Here is a 20,509-nt window from a genome sequence, read left to right as displayed (position 1 = left end):
ATCTTTCCCACATACCTATGAAATAAATATTAATCTTATTAGAATAAGATCATGAATGTAAAATAAAAAAAAATGAATGAAATAACATGAATATACCTTTGCTATTGCATCATTATCTAAATCGTTTATTCCAAATGTGGGATCCAAATTAATCAATTCCTTAATTAAAAACTGTAAAATAAAAAATTTATTAAAAATTAATATTTTGTTTAATAAAAAATAAAATAAATTGGTGACCACTCACAATGGCATTGCTCAATTCAAGTGTCAAATCAGTACCACCAGACCCAGTGTGACTAGAGATATACAACTCTGTTCTGCTCGGCTGGCTACCATCTGATCTCGTTTTTCTCTATAAAATAGAAATCATATATGATATATCTATAAACAAAATAATCAAGTATCTACCCACATTTAATTATAATGTAAAACTTACCAACTCCTCAACCCTATTCGCTATATCCTTTCTACCAGTATTGTGTGGGGCTTTCATTTTGTCACGTAGATTCACATACTTCAATCTCTTTTCCTTTTCCTCGGGTGTCGACTTTAAGTCGACAAACATCTCCTAATCCTCTTGCTTCACCCATCTTTTAGGTTTATTCATCTTACACTGAGCATTTGTAGTACCAGATGTACGATATTTCTTTCCTAGTCGGTACTTCCAATTTCTCCAAGCATTACTAGCTTTCTGCAAACAGAAATCCCGATGATCATCGGTGATTTCAAAGTGATCCTATTTAAGAAAATGAACAAATTGATCAAATTAAACAAAGATATAGTAAATAAAAATCAACATTGATAAAAATATTATAAATAAATAACAATTACCTGGATCAAATGCCAGATGAGATCAAGTATACATGTAGGTACTCTATTCCAAGAAGGGTATAAAGGTGATACATTTGCCATAGCAAAACAACCTATAAGTGTAGCTAATGCAACTGAATTCTCATCGATGCATTGTCCATGCCCATTGAAGCTCAAACGACGTCGTGGACAAGAAGATGAAGAAGAAGTGCGATCTTTGGTTAGTGTCAAAGAAGATGGGGCATCTGTCGATTGGGAAGATGTAGGTCTATGTCCTGATAATTCAGGTTGAGAAGTTAAACGGTCATGCAATGAATCATGTAGCTCAGTAACATCAGAGTTTGAATCACGAGACCCATTCTGTGACATATTGCCTACATTAAAATTGTAACATACAAATAATTTATTAGAGCACAAAAAATATTAAATATTATAAATAAATAACAATTATCGGGATCAAATGCCAAATGAGATCAAGTATATGGGTGGGTACTCTATTCTAAGAATGGTATAGAGGTGATACATTCGTCATAGCAAAATGACTTATAAGTGTAGCTAAAGTAACTAAATTCTCACCGATGCATTGTCCATTTCCATTGAAGCTTAAACGATGTAGTGGACAAGAAGATGAAGAAGAAGCGTGATCTGTGATTAGTGTCGAAGAAGATGGTGCATATGTTGATTGGGAAGATGTAGGTCTATGTCCTGATAATTCAATTAGAGAAGCTAAACGGTCATGCAATGAATCATGTAGCTTGGAAGCATCAGATTTTGGATCACGAGATCCATTCTGTGACATATTACCTGCATTCAAATTGTAACATACAAATAATTTATTAGAGCATAAAAAATATTAAATATTATAAATAAACATGCAACAGAAATATTAGTAACTTAGATCAATGTGGAAACATGGTTTATATGATAGATGTTATTGATATTCTAATTTTCATCATCTTCTATAATATCTTCTTGAAGGGTTGATGTCAAGGTATTTGCATCCATATTTACAGCAAAAGAATATGAATCCTCAAAAGTATCTACATCTCGATTCAATCTTTTTGGAGCTTCTAATACGACGTGCCAATCATCTGTAGGTCTACTGTGATCCTTACAATAGAAGACTTGTGTTTCTTGTGATGCAAGAATAAAAGGCTCATCATCTTCTCTTGAATTCCTCATTAATGTCCCTAAATTAATATATCTCAAATTCGTTTCTGGATCAATGACATAACCATTTGAGACTTCGATACGTATCCAATCACAATAAAATACAGTCTCCGTGAAATCAACATAATTCAATTCAATTATTATTTTTAACGACACCGTAATAAGTAACTTCTTGGTCTACCATATTCATATCCCTAGTACTTGACCTGAAACTGGTCATAGCCTTCATTGAGACTCTTGAATTTTGTGTTGTCAAGTTCATTTTATATTCCATTATGTGGAAGACATAACCATTTACGGCATACGCGTTATATGAAATGACATCAAAGTATGGACCGTCTGCAAGCCTCTTCATAATCGATGGATGAACCTCATCTTTTAATTGTTCTCTAACCCAAGGGACATAAGGTAATGACAGCTTTGATCATGGATTGGCCTTACGATTTCTTATTCGAGTGTGTCCTTGAAGATTGTATGTTTGAAGGTATTCTTGATACTTCCTGTTAAAAATATTGTAAGTTCATCGTAAAAGCCTAAATTAAATATTATAATCAAGTATGAATTTTACTTACTTTTCCTATTTTGGATTCTCAACAGATTGCAAGAGTACCCACTTGCGGGCTTGTTGGTACTGCACATCAGTAAGAACATATGGCTTTCCATTTTTATAGATAGGGTAGGCACGCTCACTATCATCATCCATGAATCTTCCACGTCCTTTCTTATGACTTCTTAAAATACTTATACTTTTTGGCATATAATGCATAGAATACATCATTGCTTCTTCTCGGAGATAACATTCTGAAATAGAGCCCTCTGGATATATATGATTAACAACATACCGTTTAAAACTCCTCATCATCCTGATACATGTGTCACATATCCGGAAGTATTTTTTTAAAGAAATTAATTAAAATAAATCATAAATTATATTATCGAATTACCCTTCAAAAGGATACATCCATCGATATCTGATGGGTCTACACATTAGAGTTTCCTCTGCTAAGTGTATAACGACGTGTATCATAGAAACAAAAAATACAAGGGGAAAGTATTTTTCAAACACACAAAGTGTTCTACAACACCTTCTTTAATACTTTGCAACTCCATACGATTGACTTTTTTCGAGCACAAGACATTGAAAAATAATGATAATTGTAGAATAACAGCACGTAATGGCTTCTGTTTTTGTGTTTTGAATGCATGCATTAACAACATCGAAAGTAGTTGTTGCATAAGGATGTGATAATCATATGACTTTAGATTTTTCAACTGAAGCTCTTGTAAATTCACATTGTGTTTCCAATTTGAACTGTACCCCACAGGAACTTTCAAATTGTATAGAGTTTTGTAGATTAAATCTTTTTCCTGATGGGACAATTCATACAAAGTTTTGGGTAATTCCGCTTTGCCATTGATGTTCACTGGCCATAAATTTTTCTTTATCTTCATTTCTTTTAAATCTAATCGGACTTTACAACCATCCTTAATCTTATCTTTAGTCTTCATTATTATTGCAAGGAGGTTTTCTACCACATTCTTTTCAACATGCATCATATCTATATTATGACGAATAAGAAATTTTTTCCAATATGGTAAGTTAAAGAATATTGACTTTTTTTACCACGGAGTCTCATCATTTGCAGATCTCTTCCTCTTCTTGTTAGGGACTTTTCCAAATTCGATCAAAATAGTTTCCATTTTGTTTAATAATTCGATACCACTCAAACGACGACTCGACTTCCTATGTTCTTCCATTCTATTAAACTGTGATTTTTGACTTTTAAAACGATGTGTTGGATCGATTAAGAATTTTCTGTGTCCCATGTAAACAAACTTCCCTCCATGTTTTAACCAGACTGATTCAGTCGCTTAACTACAAATAGGACATCCTAACTTACCTGTGGTCCTACAACCCGACATATGACTATACGCTGGAAAATCATGTATAGCCCATAGCAAAATTACTTTCATGGTAAACATACTCTTAGTGATACAATCATACATTTCAATTCTAGTCGACCATAACTCATTCAACTCTGTGATCAATGGTTGTAAGTAGACGTCAATGTCATGTCCTGAACTAGTTTTTCCAAGAATCAATAATGTTAACATCGTAAATTCTTTCCGCATACACAACTATGGTGGAAGATTGTGTGGGAGAAATTCTTAAGCATGGACACATGGCTCAAGTAAAGGTCGGAATTAATGATTTTAAGCTCGGACATCTGCAACTTTTGCTTGGTTGATTAATCTCATCGGATGCACGGATATCTGGCTCAGAACTAAGCCACCGACTGATGAAGTAGTCCGGGCAATGACAGTGTAGGTTGGAAGGACGAATCTGACAGATGTACCAGTGATGGGCAGCTCTAACAACCCATATCATGTCAGATCAACTCTGATTTTTCCAGAAGTGGCAGGGCAGTTGCAACAACCCCTGCAGCTGACATGTCAGGGAGTGAGCTAACTGTCCTAGGTCACCTCAAAGGGTGGCACAGAAAATGAACAAGTTTAATGCCTATAAAAGGAAGAGGACTATGGGTAAAAGAGGTTCAATTTCTTCTTATCCCTAAAACTAAATTACACTGATCAATTTGTCTAACTTGACCGTCGGAGTGGGCTGATTTACAGGTCCGCCCGAGCTAGAAGAGAGAAAAAGTGTAGAGCAAATTCTTGCATTTACAATTTGGCGCCGTCTGTGGGAAACTTACAAGGAGAAAAACAATCAAGATGGGAAGGGCTAGAGACGAGAATCGTGGAGAGCCGTCAAATCCACTACCAACAAACTCACCTCCAAACGCGCAAGACCTAATGCTCGCAACGTACAACTTACTCACGGAGATGAGGGAGGAAATGCGTAGGGGTTGGAGAAATAAAATGATGAGATAACGAATATAAGGAGGGAAAATGAGAAACTCTGGCAAAGGCTAGTCGAATGCACTGAAATCGAAGAAGGCCCAGGTGCAGAGCGAAGTAGCAATCATATTGTTCAAACAGCACGGACAAATGCAGATTGGACCGAAGACTCAGCAGTAGCCAAAACACAGCAAGGAAGCTCTGAAGTTAAGGAAACAATGACGAGGAAGGAAGTGGAGGAAATGCTCAAGAGGAGGGATGAGGAACTCGCACGAGGGAAGGATCCCGCACAAAAGGTACGAAACGCAATACGGGAGCTCAAGGGGACACCATTCTCATCAATGATAATGAATTCGGAACCACCCAAAGCGTTCCACATGCCGAATTTTGAAACTTATGACGGAACGTGAGATCCTATGGACCATATTCTGCAGTACAGAAGTCAGATGGTGTTGTACCAGACCGATGATTCGTTACTCTACAAGTTATTTCCATCAACCTTGAGGCTCGGGGCCATGATGTGGTTCCAGACCTTACCAGCTGGGTCCATTATGAATTTTTTTGAGTTAGAGGAAACGTTCGTTGGGCAGTTCGTGCACCTGCAAAGGAAGAAGGTCGGAGTTAACACTCTATTTAACCTTCGATAGGAGGCCGGGGAGAGTATCCGGTCATTCGTAACTTGTTTTCGAATGAAAGTACTAGATGTAGAAGGCATGGATGAGGCAACCGCCTGCGCAGCGTATATAGCTGCAGTCATCCCGGGAACTCGGTTGCATGAGTCATTGATCAAGTCTGACCCAATCCGTTTGGAAGATTTGTATGCAAAGGTGGAGAAGTACATCCTCGTAGAGGAATCCGTGAAAGGCAGGAGACGAAGCGCTCAAACAGTGGCCAACAGTGAAGGGGGAATTGAAGCTACAAAGGTACCGACTCACCTCGGAGGGGAAGGAAGCAAGAAAAAGCGAAGAGAACCGAACGAGCAATCAAGGTAGAAGAGAGGCCGGGCGTATACACCGCTCAATGAAAAATTATCTATGATACTGAGACACATAAAGGGAGAACCCGATTTCATCCAACCACCCCGGGGGTATAAGGGAAAACCTGAAAAACCATACTACGAGTACCATGAGGTTGAGGACCACCCTATTGAGGATTGTTACAGGTTGCGCCATATCATCCAGGATATGGTCGAAGCAGGGAAGCTTAAAAGGTATGTCTCGGCGGGAAGATGAAGAAGAGGGGAAACCGCCGAGAGAGCAGAACGGAAGCCCGAACAAAGATGGCCGACCAAGGGAGGGCGTCGAGAGACTGAAGGACGTAGGATAGTTCATACCATCACAGGGGTGTTGGGGGCTGAAGTGCCATCTAGGCAGGAGATTCGGGAAAGAGTAAAAAAGATCCGACATATGGTTGGGGTCAATAGTGTGGCATCAGAAGTACGGGTAGCAAGAACGACGAGCAACAGAGCGGACTCCCGGGCAATTGTGTTCACAGAGGATGACCTGAGGGGAACGGCAAGGCCCCATCAGGACGTACTGGTGATCGCACTCCCAGTGGGAAACGTCGAGCTCCGTAGGATACTAGTGGATTCGGGAAGTACAGGAGATATTCTTTTCTTAAGTGTGGCAAAAAGGATGGGGATTTCAGAGAGTTTGGAACCGACACCGACCCTCGTTTCTGGGTTCAATGGGGTCCCGAGCAGTTCGATGGGAGAAATCACACTCCCGATCACGGCAGGGTCAAAAGTGGTAATGACAAGATTTGTGGTAATAGATGCGGACTCAGCCTATAACGCGATCCTAGGACGGAGGTGGATACACGAGATGAGGACAATCCCGTCAACCTATCATCAAGTTATTCGATTCCCGAGCAAGGAAGGAATAATGGAGATCAGGGGTGATCAGGAGATGTCGCAGAGGTGTTTTCACCTGACCTTGAAACAAGGACGAGACGTCGAGGCCATTCCTCAGAAGAAGAGAAAGGAGCCACCAACCGGGAGAGAGGCATCATAGCAATTACAGAAGCAGCTATAACAGGAGCAGCGGGTAACAGTTGAGGAAGTCGAAGCTGTGGATCTCGATGATGACGAAGGTCAGCTAGTTAGTATTGGCACCACAATGTTGCGGGAGGAGAAGGCAGCATTGCTCCAGCTTCTGAGGGCAAACAAGGATGTGTTTGCATGGTCGTTGGAGGACATGCCCAAAATTGACCCCTTGGTGGCATGTCATAGACTAAATATTGATGAAAACTTCCGACCTGTTAGACAGAAGCCGATGAGATTGTCTCTGCGTCTCAGGCAGGGGGTAAATGAGGAAATTGAGAAGCTATTAAAGGCCGGGTTCATCAGGGAAGTGGATTACCCAGAATGGATAGCCAATGTGGTGGCAGTGCCAAAGAAGGACGGAAGGGTGAGGGTGTGCATCGACTTCACAAATCCCAATAAGGCATGCCCAAAGGACAGTTTCCCTCTGCCGAGGATAGACAGACTTGTAGATGCTACGGCCGGGCATGAAAGAATGTCGTTCATGGATGGATATTCGAGGTATAACCAAATCCCCTTGGTGGCGAAGGATCAGGAAAGAACGTCATTCATTACCGAGCAAGGGTTGTTCTGTTATAAGGTCATGCCATTTGGCTTAAGGAACGCCGGGGCCACTTACTAGAGACTCGTGACAAAGATGTTCGAAGGGTTAATCGAGAAGACAATGGAGGTATACATCGATGATTTATTGGTAAAAAGCCGGAAAGCAGATCATCACTTGGTAGACCTCAAGCAAATTTTCGACCGGCTGAAGAGTTTTTAGATGAAGTTGAATCCAAAGAAGTGCGTATTCGTAGTTTCTTCTGGGAAATTTCTCGGGCACATCATTACTAGAAGGGGCATCGAGGCCAATCCAGATCAGATTCGGGCTTTGATAGATATGCCGAGCCCAAACAATCAGAAATAGGTGTAGAAACTAGCAGGAAGGATAGCGACATTAAATAGGTTTATTTCCAGAGTATCTGACAGATGCCGTCCACTATTCAAGTTGCTATAGAAAGAAAAGAACTTCACTTGGAGCGTGAAATGTGAGATGGTGTTTAACGACCTGAAGAAATACTTAGGACAGTCACCGATCCTTAGCTCGCCTGAAGAAGGAGAAGAGTTAGGAATTTACCTGGCAGCCAGCTCATCGTCGGTAAGCTCGATCCTTTTCAAAGTCGACTTTGGACGGGAGTACCCTATCTACTACGTCAGCAAAACGCTGGGCACATCAGAGGCGAGATACACGAAGACGGAGAAAGAAGGATTGTCGCTCGTCTACTTAGCACATAAGCTCCGACCCTACTTTCTCTCACATCGTATCCGAGTCGTGACAGACAGCCCATTGAAAGAAATGATGCACAGGTCGAAAAAATCCAGGCGTATGGCGAGATGGGCGGTAATTCTCGACGAATACGACTTACAGTTTGAGTCTCGAACCGCACTAAAAGGGCAAGTTTTGGCAGACTTCCTCGTCGATTTCCCGGTCGAAGATCCGAACTGGAAAGAGTTGGAGGACGAAGATGAAGGGACAGAAGAAGCGAAATTGTGGGACAAGCATATAGGTTGGAGGATGTTCGTTGATGGTTCGTCAAATTATTTTGGCTCGGGGCTCGGAATAGTGCTTGTAACGCCAAGCAATGACAGACTGGAGAAGATAATAAAGCTCGGATTTGGGGCATCAAATAATGAGGCTGAGTACGAGGCGGTTATCAATGGGCTGAGAATGGCAAGCGAATTGAAGGTCGGCCAAATAAAGCTATGTACTGATTCCCAACTCATAGCGAACCAGTGCAATGGAAAGTTCAAAGCAAAAGACGAGCGCATGTCGAAATACCTGGCCTCAGTAAAACGGGAAATTGAGAAATTCGACCAAGTGGAGATATGCCAAATACCAAGGGATGAAAACAGACACGCAGATTCGTTGGCCTATATCGCCTCAATGCTAGGGGGAACGGAAAGACGGCCTCTGCCGGTAGAATACCTTTCTAAAGTAAGAATAGAACACGATGAAAGAGAGTGTGCACAGGTAGAGCGAGCCTCGGGATGGATAGACGAATACACGTAGTATCTGCATACAAAGGTATTGCCACAGGACAGGGTGGTAGCCAGGAAGATGTTACGACAGATCGGAAAATATACACTCGTCGGAGGGGAACTCTATAGGATGTCGTTCGGAGGACCACTTCTGAAATGCCTTGGAAAGGAGGAGTCCGAGCTCATAATGGCCGAAATTCATGAGGGGATCTGTGGCAACCACTCGGGGGGATGATCACTTGCCAATAAGGTGATCAACCAGGACTACTTCTGGCCAAGGATGCAGGAAGATTGCAAGAAATATGTAAGGACCTGTGACAGATGCCAAAAGCATGCCCCCATGCATCTACAGCCAGCCAGCGAGCTCCACCCTATGCAATCACCCTGGCCGTTCTCTATATGGGGAATGGACATTGTTGGACCTCTGCCTCGGGAAAAAGGGGGTAAGCTCTTCATCCTTGTTGCCACGGATTATTTTACTAAGTGGGTCGAAGTTGTTCCTCTCACTCGGATTAGGGAAGAAGAAGTCATCAAATTCACTTGGGAGCACATTATAACTCGGTTTGGAATCCTTTATTCATTGATCTCCGACAATGGAACACAGTTTAAGGGTAACCGCGTGCAATCATATTTCAAGGAGTACGGGATCCGATCGCTCCAGTCGTCACCGAGGTATCCACAGGGTAACGGGCAGGCTGAAGCATCCAACAAGACAATCCTCGGGAACTTAAAAAAGAAATTGACGGAGCATAAAGGAAGATGGGTGGACAAGCTACACAGTGTCCTATGGGCTTACCGGACCACAGCAAAAAGGGCAACAGGTTTCACTCCGTTCGCTCTAGCCTATGGGACCGAAGCAGTTATCCCGACTGAAATACAGGTTCCTACCATGAGAACACAAGTGGCCGAGACGGGCCTGAACGACAAAATGGTGGCTCGGAATTTGGACTGGTTGGATGAGACGCGAGAAAGGGTGATGGAAAGATTAGCGCGATACCAACAAGTGTTAAAAAGGTCTTACGATAGGAAAGTCCGACATCGGGAATTCCAAGTCGGTGATATGGTGCTTCGAAAAGTGTTCTCCAACACCAAGGAGGTCAATAGTGGAAAGCTCAACTCTAACTGGGAAGGACCCTATATTGTAAGTAAAGTTGGGGAATCAGGTGCATACTACTTGGAAACATCAACGGGGGATGTAATTCAATCACCATGGAATGTATTCAATCTAAAGAAATATTATCAATACACGGTTATCTTTGCATCCATGCCTGCTGCCTAAGGGCAAAGCCTTGGCCCCTTAACAGGAGCCGAGCCCAACTAAGGAGTTAGTTCGGAGCTAAAGCCTTGGCCCCTTCACGGGAACCAAGCCCAACTGAGGAGTTGGTCTAAGGGCAAAGCCTCGGCCCCTTAATAGGAGTCGAACCCAACTAAGGAGTTGGTTCGGAGCTAAAGCCTTGGCCCCTTCACGGGAACCAAGCCCAACTGAGGAGTTGGTCTAAGGGCAAAGTCTTGGCCCCTTAACAGGAGTCGAGCCCAACGAAGGAGTTGGTTCGGAGCTAAAGCCTTGGCCCCTTCACGGGAACCAAGCCCAACTGAGGAGTTGGTCTAAGGGCAAAGCCTCGGCCCCTTAATAGGAGCCAAGCCCAACTAAGGAATTGGTTCGGAGCTAAAGCCTTGGCCCCTTCACGGGAACCAAGCCCAACTGAGGAGTTGGTCTAAGGGCAAAGCCTCGGCCCATTAACAGGAGCCGAGCCCAACGAAGGAGTTGGTTTGGAGCTAAAGCCTTGGCCCCTTCACGGGAACCAAGCCCAACTGAGGAGTTGGTCTAAGGGCAAAGCCTCAGCCCCTTAACATGAGCCGAGCCCAACTAGGGAGTTGGTTTGGAGCTAAAGCCTTGGCCCCTTCATGGGAGCCAAGCCCAACTGAGGAGTTGGTCAAAGGGAAGAGCCTCGGCCCCTCGACAGGAGCCGAGGAAAACTGAGGGGTTTGGTTTTAGTATACAGCCCCAGCTCTTCGTTGGCGCCAAGCCCTCGCTAAGATGTGAAATTCAAAACAAAGCTTTAGTCTCCAACGAATGTCGAGCCTAAGGAGTTAGTCAAATGAAAGCAGGATTAATTATTTTGGGGTTCTTAAAACACTGGACCTCAACATCAAAGCAACCAATTATGCACAAAAACAGAAGGCACAAGAGTTGAAAAAGTATATACTTCCATTAATATGAAAAATGGATTTACACAGGAAATTACAAAATTCTATTACAAAAAAGGGGGGAAATTATGCATTCGCTTCAATCACGACTTCGGCTTCATCGGGGGTTTGATCTTCGATAGGAGCAACTGGACCTTCTGTAGGTAGGTCGGGGGCAGCGGCGGTTGTCACTTCTGGAATCGTCTCCGGCTTCTTCGCAGTAGCCTCGGCTTTACTCAGCTTTGCCTTCAGCTTATTGTAGGCTGCTTCCCAAGCTTCCTCTGAGGAATCCAGCTGGGCTTGGAGGTAATTGAGTTGGTCTTGAAGTGCTTTCTCCTACTCCACCTCCTTCGCTTTTACCAACTCCTCCAAGGATGAGATTTTTCCCTCTACCAAAGCCAAGCGGTCTTTATTCTACTCCAGCTCGGATAGTGCGCTATCCAAGCTTGCTTGGAGCTTTTGGGAGCTGGCCGCAGCCATATCCCTCTCAGCCTGGAGCTGAAGAATGTGACTCTCCACGGTTTGGAGGTCATGCGTGGAGGTATCGCGAGCTTCGATGAGCTTGGCCACGGCATGTTGAGCCTGATAAGAAGAAAGGGAAAAGCGTTAAAAGGATGCAAATACGGAAAAATAGTATCAAGACAAAAAAAAAAGAAAAGAGTAAGTTGCTTACCACGGTCAAAGCTCGGAACGCGTTGTTTGAAAATTTTGCCGAATCGCCGACAAAATTTCGACGAACTTTCTCCACGTCCCGCGGGAGCACGGACGCGTCGAAGATAGCCCTGGCTACCGTCGAGTCGGATAGGGCCGAGTCCCTATCCGACACCGGCCTTCCCTTGACCGATGGCTGTACCATCCAAGAGGTAGGAGGGGGTAGATTTCCCCTCTGAGCTGAACCAGCTGAGGATGCTTGTAAAGGCTCGGCTGGTTGGCCTGCTCCGTCGGCAGCAGGAGGAGGGGGCAACTGCAGGACTGGTGCTGGAGCTGTAGAAGTATGGGGCCCCCTCCTCAGCCTCTTCAGGAGAGGTTGGTGGTCTTCCTCTTCCTCTTCCTCTTCTTTTTCGACAGGGCGCGTCCCACCCTAGGGACCCCGGCAAGTGGGGAAGGTGCAACCTCAGCGACTTCATCCTCCGAGTTCGAGCCCAGGATCGGAGGAGGGTGCTTGGATTGGAGGGCCATGTCAGAAGGTCGGATGGTGGGGGGAAGGAAGGCTGTTGCGTAGTTGTAGAGGTCGGGATTCGACAGGAGGTGGGTAATCACCACTGAATCACCTGGGAACCTGTCTTTGCTCGGGTCTGCAAGAGTCAAAACCAGATGGAGTCAGTCACTGGAAAGGAGAATTGAGAAAATAGGAAGAAGAATCTCTAAGCAAAGGCTCACCTTGGGGGTTAAAGGAGGAGTGAGCCAAGGGGGGAAGCTCGTCGCCTAGGGCACTTTCCCACTGATCGGACAATTGGATAGGGAACAAAAACCACTCCTTGTCCGAGTCAGGAAGCTCGACCAAGGACGGCTTCCCTCTCCTCTTCAATAGGTAGAAGAAGCCCGGCCTGTTCGGGCACTTCTTCAGGATGAATTGGGTCCTGATGTCCCAGAGCCCAAGCTGGAGGTCGTCCTCCAACCTACTGTTTATGTGCTCGAAAGTACCGATGAGTCGGAAGAAATTTCCGCTCATCTGGCCAGGAGCCCTCCTGTAAAAATTTAGAACCTCCCGAGTCAACCCACTTAGGGGAACTCTGAGGCCTGCCCTAAGTTGCCCCCAGTGTAACACTATGGTTCCAGGGGCACGTTCCCTGAGCAGAGTGGTCTCGTCCACATAGGACATACTCACGCAGTTAGGGACACCAAACGAGTTTCTAACCACCTCTAATGGAGGGCGAGTGGGGGACTGAGATTTCCCCCTGGCCATTTGGAAGAGAAGAAGGTGAAGAGGATTTAGAGGAGAGGGGAGGGGACCTTGGCTGTAATACCTTTTTCTTCTCTGTTTTTTCCCTTGCGAAAAGGCTGAAGGCTTTAGGTCACCGGTGGTGCAACGGCGCAGCGAGGAGAATGCACCAGCAGGTGCAAGAGAGGAGGCAGAGAGCACATGAGGAGACAAATGGGCAGCGTAACAACAAGGTAAGTGAAGGTGAAAATGAAAACGAGAAATGAGTAGGGTATTTATAGACCAGAGAGGCGTCGAGATCTGCAAATGAAATCAACGGTTAAGATCTCTCAAGCGAACAATAATGAGGCATTAATTACTGGGAACAGGAAATGAGTAGGGTATTTATAAACCAGAGAGGCCTCGAGATCTGCAAATGAAATCAACGGTTAAGATCTCTCAAGCGAACAATAATGAGGCATTAATTGCTGGGAGATCCGATATGACCATTCGAAATTGGCACGTGAATCAAGCTATTCTCAGAACGCCACGTGTACTCTGTACATAATTACGTCGTATAACTAAGCAAACATTGCACATCTCACGAGAGTAGCTCTACCGACAGCCGCCCTCGAAGAACGAAAAGGCTAGATGATGATTCGCCATAACGAAATCATTGATCCCAACGAGACCCAATGAGAAGCTGCCACGTGTCAGTTTTTCCAATTTCTTATTAATATTCTCGAGCACACGAGCATTTTGCCCGAGCCCTCGAGAGGGGGTATTGTGGGGGAAATTCTTAAGCATGGACACGTTGCTCAAGTAAAGGCCGGAATTAATGATTTTAAGCTCAGACATCTGCAACTTTTGCTCGGTTGATTAATCTCGTCGGATGCACAGATATCTGGCTTAGAACTAAGCCACCGACTGATGAAGTAGTTCGGGCAATGACAGTGTAGGTCGGAAGGACGGATCTGACAGATATACCAGTGATGGGCAGCTCTAACAACCCACATCGTGTCAAATCAACTATGATTTTTTCAGAAGTGGTAGGGCAGCTGACATGTCAGGGAGTGAGCTAACTGTCCTAGGTCACCTCAAAGGGTGGCACAGAAAATGAACAAGTTTAATGCCTATAAAAGGAAGAGGACTATGGGTAAAAGAGGTTCGATTTCTTCTTCTCTCTAAAACTAAATTACACTGATCAATTTTTCTAACTTGATCATCGGAGTGGGCTGATTTGCAGGTCCGCCCGAGCTAGAAGAGAGGAAAAGTGTAGAGCAAATTCTTGCATCTACAGATTGTATGGAACAAACATAACTGGCCAACAACTGTATGAATTATTTTTTATTCCAAATGGATTAAATCCATCTGTTGCAAGTCCTAACCGTACGTTACGTGGCTCAGCAGCAAAATCTTTCAATTTACAATTTATTGTTCTCCAACAAGTAGAATCCCTCGGATGATGCATGAACATCTTGTTTTCATTTTCATCAACTTTGGAATGCCATTTCATATTCTCTGCAATCCACGATATAGTGTACATTCGTTTTAATCTTGGTGTTAGTGGAAAATATCTTAAAATTTTATGTAGTAGACGCTTGCTCTTCGACTTTCTTTCGTTAATTGATTTCCATCTGCTCTCATCACATTTAAGACAATTATCCCTATGTTCATGCTCTATCTAATACAATATGCAATCATTAGGGCATGCATGGATAATTTCACATTTCATTCTCAGAGTCTTAATCATCTTCTTTGCAGAGTAGGTGTTCTCTGGTAAAGTGTTCTCCTTCGGTAGTATTCTTTTAATCATTTGCAATAACTCGTCGAAGCTCTTGTGAGACCATTGATGTCTACTCTTCATGCTCAACAATTCAACTGTAATCGACAATTTTGTATCTTCTTCTCGACACGACGGATATAGGGGTTGTATCGCATCTTCCATCATTCTCTTATATTGAATATCATCTTCAACGTGGCCATCATTTCCTTCACAACATTCATCTACAAAAGTATCTACATCATCTTCAACTTCTTCATTAGGAAAATAATCAAGTCTATCATTCAACATATCAGTCACTCTTGGGTACGCATCTTTGTCATATTGACTATCAGATGCACTAGCCCCAACTGTAAAATGACTTTCACCCCAGTGTTCACCATGAAAATTCCATGTCGTATAGATGTATCGATACCGTCACAGATTAGATGTTATGAAATTATGTCTAGTTTTTTCTTCCCAGAAGACGTGTTACGACATTTGATATAAGGAAAATAATAGTAACCATCGGCCCACAAACTCAGACTATTTTATTTCAAATACGCGAGGGAATAATATACACCTTTGAGGTATTCATTTGATAACTAGGTTTCGTTATCCACTCTTTACTTGGAATCATCGGTGTCGAAGACATCTACAAGTTGAATGAGTAGAACGACATAGTTTAATGGAACTTTCAACAAATTGAAAACAAGATGTATCTTGACATAATCTCTTATCACGCAAACTATCTAATTTTGTAATAGGATAAGATTTGTTTTAAGAAGTAAAAAAGAAGCATATCAAAATCATCAATAAAAACTAGTAGGTTAATGATCTCATGTCATAAATAATGTTCTAAAGCAAATAACTTCAGATCTTTACAAAATAGGAGAATCCTATTCTTCAGTATGTTTTAAGAAATAAAGGAGCATATCAAAATCATCAATAAAAACAAGTAAGTTAATGATCATCTAGTATTCGTGCACATACCCATATGGATAACAAATAATGCATATATATATATATATATATATATATTAATATATTGTAGGGGATTAAAATTTGGAATTCAATTATGAGGATTTGAAATTTGAATATATATATATATATATATATATATATATATATATGGTGGCCACCAAATTTTACCATCTTCAATACTAACTATATCTTCACGTATAAAAAAGTAAAAGGAAGACTAAAATAAATTGATTGAGGAAGTGAGAGAATTGAAGAAAAAATGGCATGACTTCAAAAAGAAGTCATGATGTTCAAACGAAAATGATAGTTCAACATTAATCACTAAATATAGGATTAATGTACCTCAATCCACACTCAAAATCCATGAAAGACAAAAATTACTCATACACACAATGCCCAAAAAAATATTCAAGGTAAAATATGAAATAAGGTGTTTTATGTTTAATATATTTTCACATTTCAAAGTAAGAACACATAATGGCATTCAGAACAAATTCACACTTCGGAATACAGTTCCTGTTTTAGGCAACATGTGCTCTATATGCACCTTTTAAATGGATTAGATTGAATATGCAAGACCCCCTGATAAGGTCACAATAATATCATTTTGGGATCGTAATTTCATCGAGATTATCATCGTATAAATACTAGTTCCCTTAAAATAATAATAAATTTTATTAAATCCCAAATTAATGTGACTAACAATAGTTTGTTACTAATTTCAGGTGAAAAGAGCACATTTGGAAACCAACAAAAGAAATAACAATTACTGTTACAACATACGAGCAAAAAGGAAGCATCCGGCAAAATCTCAAGGATTTTGAGCGCCACGTCACCGCGCCGTGACTAGCCAAGACCGCGCCGCGGTCATTTCGAGGAATTTATCCTCGAGATTTTTACAGAAGCTTCGGTGGTTGTAACTGATTGGGCCATTCGAATCGAATTATCCGTCAAATCACCCCGATTACCCGAATACAAACATTATAAATTTGAGGGTTGATTTCAAAGAAGGGGTCCCCTCTTGGGTCCCTCTTAGGCTCTTTTCTTCTATAATTTTCTTTAGTTTCTTCTTTTAATTCTCTGTAATTTTTCCTTTGGGTGAGCTTTTGAGAGGAGTGAGAACATCAAGAGTAATCAATTAGCTTAATTGTAACTCTTTTGAGAGATCATCAAGGAAGGAATCAAGTTGCAACACTATTCTACATTCTCTTCTCCATCTATCATCTTCTTACTTTTATTATTGTTGCAATATGATCCTTGCGATGATCGGTTAGATCCTTTTTAGAGAGATCAAGGATGCCGGAGCAAGTTCATTCTACTCATGTTATTTCAATTCTATATTTCTGTGTTTAATGTTAAATCTATGAATCTCTTCATGATAAGATCATCTAACTCATGCTTCTAATTCAAGCTTTGATGAATATTACTTAGATAAGTTCAAGAACACTCATGCTCTGTGATGAATGGAAGCATAAGTCGGATAATCTTGCCTAAATCAGAGATCTTCATGGATACTTTTGGGTTCCAATCAATGGATACATCGAATCATCTTCCGATCCACGAGCAATGACTTGCTACGTGGATTGAGTCATATTTAGAATTAATTAGCATTTTTGATGACTTGCAATGGTAGACTTGAGCTCTCTAAGCCCTTTCTCACTAGTTTCAATTACTCTTTTCTATTGTTAATTTTCATTTTCTAATTTGCAACAAATTTGTTTTGTTTTTAAGAAAAATCTGTTTTCCAATTCTGTTTTGGACTTTTATCCGATTGAATCTTGGAATCCAAACTGCCCTGTGGAACGAATTCGACTTGCCCAAAGTCTTAGTTCAAATCTCTATCTCTGCATCTCTATAGAAAGCTTTACAAACGATCACCCCCCAAAAAAGTAAGAAGAAACAAATGTTACAATCACAAGCAATCCAAAATAAGACTAATACTTGCATAAGATAGACAAGGCAGAGCTTGCAAAAAAAAAAAAAGAGTCGTGCTGGAGTGACCTCAAGACTGGACCTCACATCACACATCTTGACATGAAAGTGCATTGAAACCATAGATGCTTTTTTCACTCGTATCTCAAGGAAAAGCATTTATGGTTCCCATACACTTTCACGTCAGGGTATGCAATGTGAGGATCAATCTTGAGGTCACTTCAGCATTATTCTAAAAAAATCAGGTTGATTCAAAATAAGACTAATATTTACATCAAAGGAGGCAAGGAAATAGGCAGATCATCAGCCCAAGCAATCCAATGTCAGTCCAAAATCCCAGATTTAGGAGGCCATAATTCAAAAGTTGCAATTAAACATCCAAATTCTATTGGAGGCCTAAAATTTTTCTAAAAAAAGTAGAAGAAAGATCGGTAAAAAAAAACTTGGAACATGAGATGATCAGGATTGCCCAGTCCTAGCAATTCACTCCATCCAATAGGTGGACTACAATTCAGATAAATAGGATCGATCCTGCATGTGATACGTGTGTAGGAAATATCCTAAAATGTAGCCCAACTCATACTTTACCTGTAGTTACCAGTCAACCATATTGAGTTTGAAACATTAAGAGAAGTAAAAAAAAAAATCTGGAAAGGATGCTAAGGAAGAAAGAGAAAACAATTTAAGGGATATTTTCAATTTGGGCTGGTCAAAATCGTCACCCAAATCAAGATTTAATATTTTGTGTCTCACCTTCACAATCTCAATACTTGCAACTTTAACAGAAACTTCAGTTTAATTGGACTTGCAGGTTCGGCACCACCTATCCAACATTCATGGTGTTCGAGTTGTGTGATTTACGCAATTTGTTTTTTGTTGCTTAATTTATGATGGTTCAAACACCATGAATCTTGGTATAAACAATGTTGAAACCTGATTGAGAGCAAATAATTGTTTTGCAAAATAAATTATAGGAAGACATTCAAGCATTAGGAACATTCGAAGTGGTGATTCCCAAAATAAATTAAAGAAAGACAAGCAAGCACATGGAACATTTTGAAGTGGTGACACATACATAGAAAACATTTATAAATTCAATAGACAGTAAATTACCTGATATTCAAGTAAAGATTTCACACACTTTGGCTTGCAAGATTCCTCGAGATACTTTTTTGGATCAACAAGTTCCTCATCCGCCCTAAATTGGGAAAAGAGGGAATGTACACCATTCAAAGATGAGAAGAAAGATAGACAGAATGACATATATGACCATAATAGAAACATACTAGGTATTTGTGATCGCTCACATTAAAAGAAAGGGAATGAACAGAAGGGACGTGAAATTTGCAACCAAATAGTACTCCATGATTTTGGCATTAAAAACTAGGCATAGAATAATACACTCCATTATAAGTTCAATAAAGAAACAAATAATATGGAATTATATAACCATACAAATAAAACCAAGAACAAATAAAAATATAAAAAATCAGCACATCAAGCTCACATAGATAAATCTAACTAAACAGGTTAAAGGCCTTCCAAAATGGACTAATAATAATGAAATGCATGCAATTATTTCTGGCATCATCAATGCATTTGTTCTACGCAATATAACTTGAGCATTTCATGGGCTAGTGGTTGAAGGGGGAGGAGAGAGAAAAGGGATTGATGGAATTGTGGTAGGTATGGTGGGAATTGAGGGGAAGTTTGATGGTAAAGTGGGTAATGGAGTCGCTGGCAGTGGAGGCATTGTGAGCTTTGGGAAAGTGGGCATGGTAGGCAAAGTAGGGAGTGGAGGCAATGCAAGCTTTAGCAAAGAAGGCAATTGGGTGCTTTGCAAAGGTGGCAATGTAGATTTTGGGAGAGTTGGGATGGTTGGCAATGGTGGCAAGGTGGGCTTAGGCATCGTCGGGATGGAATGCAATGGAGGTAATGTGGGCTTAGGAAGAATGGGCATAGTAGGGAAGGTTGGTGTAGGGGGTGGAGTGGCTGGTGTGTCCAAGAGATGATGGGCTGCCACGGTTAAAAAGTCAATGCACGACAATGACAAAGTAATGAACAAAGCTATGATTAAGCGATCACAAGAAGCCATGAAGATTAAATGGGAATAGGGGCTTTCACTAGTGTTTCAATGAAGTATATTCTATAGAGTGAAGGTTCTGATGAGTGAGGTATCAATACAGTAATCCTGGGTTTTTGTAGATGGAGGTTTAGAGAGGGATATGGGACTTGGGTTTATAGATAAAAATAACAAAGTTCCAAATGATGGTAAAAACTACAAAGAAGTTAGCCGAAGGTGGGCATTTGACTCTATCCACAAATTAAATTCAGTGTGTATACTAAGCATAGCTACATTATCATCTATTTATTTTGATTTTTCGAAGAGAACTACAACACATTGTAGTGTAATTATGTCATATTTTTCAAAGTAATTTAAAGAAACAGAATAAATGTCAATAATGGCATACAATATGACCGAACAAAGCACACAATATCCTCTCACTTGATTAAATTAACATCATTTAATGTTTACAAGTACTTGTATTGAGAAAAGGGAAGGAAAACTTACAGTAACTGGCTCAAGCATACAGCCAAAAAGGTTGAAAAGATCTCTGCAATGGAGGCAGTAAACATTTAATATTAAAAACTGCAAAGGTTGAAAAGATCTCTGCAACACAGTGATCACATTTGATCCATCCATTATTACAGAAGTTAAGTAAATACATAATCTAGAGCACGAAATTTACAATTATAAAGAAGTATGGAAATTTTGTTATTGATACATTAAAATAAAGTTTAGGGGAGGTTCCACATACTGTTTTGAGAACCGATCCCCAATAAGAATCAGATTGGTCCTAGATCAATCCCCACCAAACAGAAC

General features: G+C 41.2%; 3 protein-coding genes across 3 annotated transcripts; 2 read left to right on the top strand and 1 right to left on the bottom strand.

The window, feature by feature from the left end:
- Positions 1-436: 436 nt before the first annotated feature.
- On the bottom strand, positions 437-4,095 carry LOC147398574 (uncharacterized). Its single transcript, XM_086446744.1, has 4 exons — positions 3,882-4,095; positions 1,387-1,614; positions 832-1,184; positions 437-736 (listed from the first exon to the last, which is right to left on the bottom strand). The coding sequence occupies exons 1-4, from the start codon at positions 4,093-4,095 to the stop codon at positions 569-571; spliced, it is 963 nt and encodes a 320-aa protein (XP_086302870.1). The 3' UTR covers positions 437-568.
- A 1,457-nt stretch (positions 4,096-5,552) lies between these two features.
- On the top strand, positions 5,553-6,851 carry LOC147398573 (uncharacterized). Its single transcript, XM_086446743.1, has 3 exons — positions 5,553-5,762; positions 5,895-6,049; positions 6,209-6,851. The coding sequence occupies exons 1-3, from the start codon at positions 5,553-5,555 to the stop codon at positions 6,849-6,851; spliced, it is 1,008 nt and encodes a 335-aa protein (XP_086302869.1).
- Positions 6,852-7,913: 1,062 nt separating this feature from the next.
- LOC147398572 (uncharacterized) lies at positions 7,914-9,134 on the top strand. Its single transcript, XM_086446742.1, has 2 exons — positions 7,914-8,855; positions 8,958-9,134. Exons 1-2 carry the CDS (start codon positions 7,914-7,916, stop codon positions 9,132-9,134), a joined length of 1,119 nt encoding a protein of 372 aa, XP_086302868.1.
- Positions 9,135-20,509: the final 11,375 nt, after the last annotated feature.

This window comes from Akebia trifoliata, chromosome 7, assembly GCF_017979445.1.
Source record: "Akebia trifoliata isolate Shusen 1 chromosome 7, ASM1797944v1, whole genome shotgun sequence".
Classification (NCBI taxonomy): domain Eukaryota; kingdom Viridiplantae; phylum Streptophyta; class Magnoliopsida; order Ranunculales; family Lardizabalaceae; genus Akebia; species Akebia trifoliata.
This window is presented reverse-complemented; position numbering and strand designations above follow the sequence as displayed.

Bases quoted from the DNA above. Each gene is read 5' to 3' on its own strand.
- LOC147398574 (XM_086446744.1), bottom strand. From the start codon at position 4,095: ATGTTAACATTATTGATTCTTGGAAAAACTAGTTCAGGACATGACATT. The intron at 1,185-1,386 runs GTGAGAATTTAG...ATTTTAATGTAG, and splicing joins TGGAAATGGACAATGCATCG to GCAATATGTCACAGAATGGG. The intron at 737-831 runs GTAATTGTTATT...TTTCTTAAATAG, and splicing joins TCATCTGGCATTTGATCCAG to GATCACTTTGAAATCACCGA.
- LOC147398573 (XM_086446743.1), top strand. From the start codon at position 5,553: ATGGATGAGGCAACCGCCTGCGCAGCGTATATAGCTGCAGTCATCCCG. The intron at 5,763-5,894 runs GTACCGACTCAC...AGACACATAAAG, and splicing joins GGGGAATTGAAGCTACAAAG to GGAGAACCCGATTTCATCCA. The intron at 6,050-6,208 runs GTATGTCTCGGC...AGTGCCATCTAG, and splicing joins GAAGCAGGGAAGCTTAAAAG to GCAGGAGATTCGGGAAAGAG.
- LOC147398572 (XM_086446742.1), top strand. From the start codon at position 7,914: ATGGTGTTTAACGACCTGAAGAAATACTTAGGACAGTCACCGATCCTT. The intron at 8,856-8,957 runs GTAAGAATAGAA...GTATTGCCACAG, and splicing joins CGGTAGAATACCTTTCTAAA to GACAGGGTGGTAGCCAGGAA.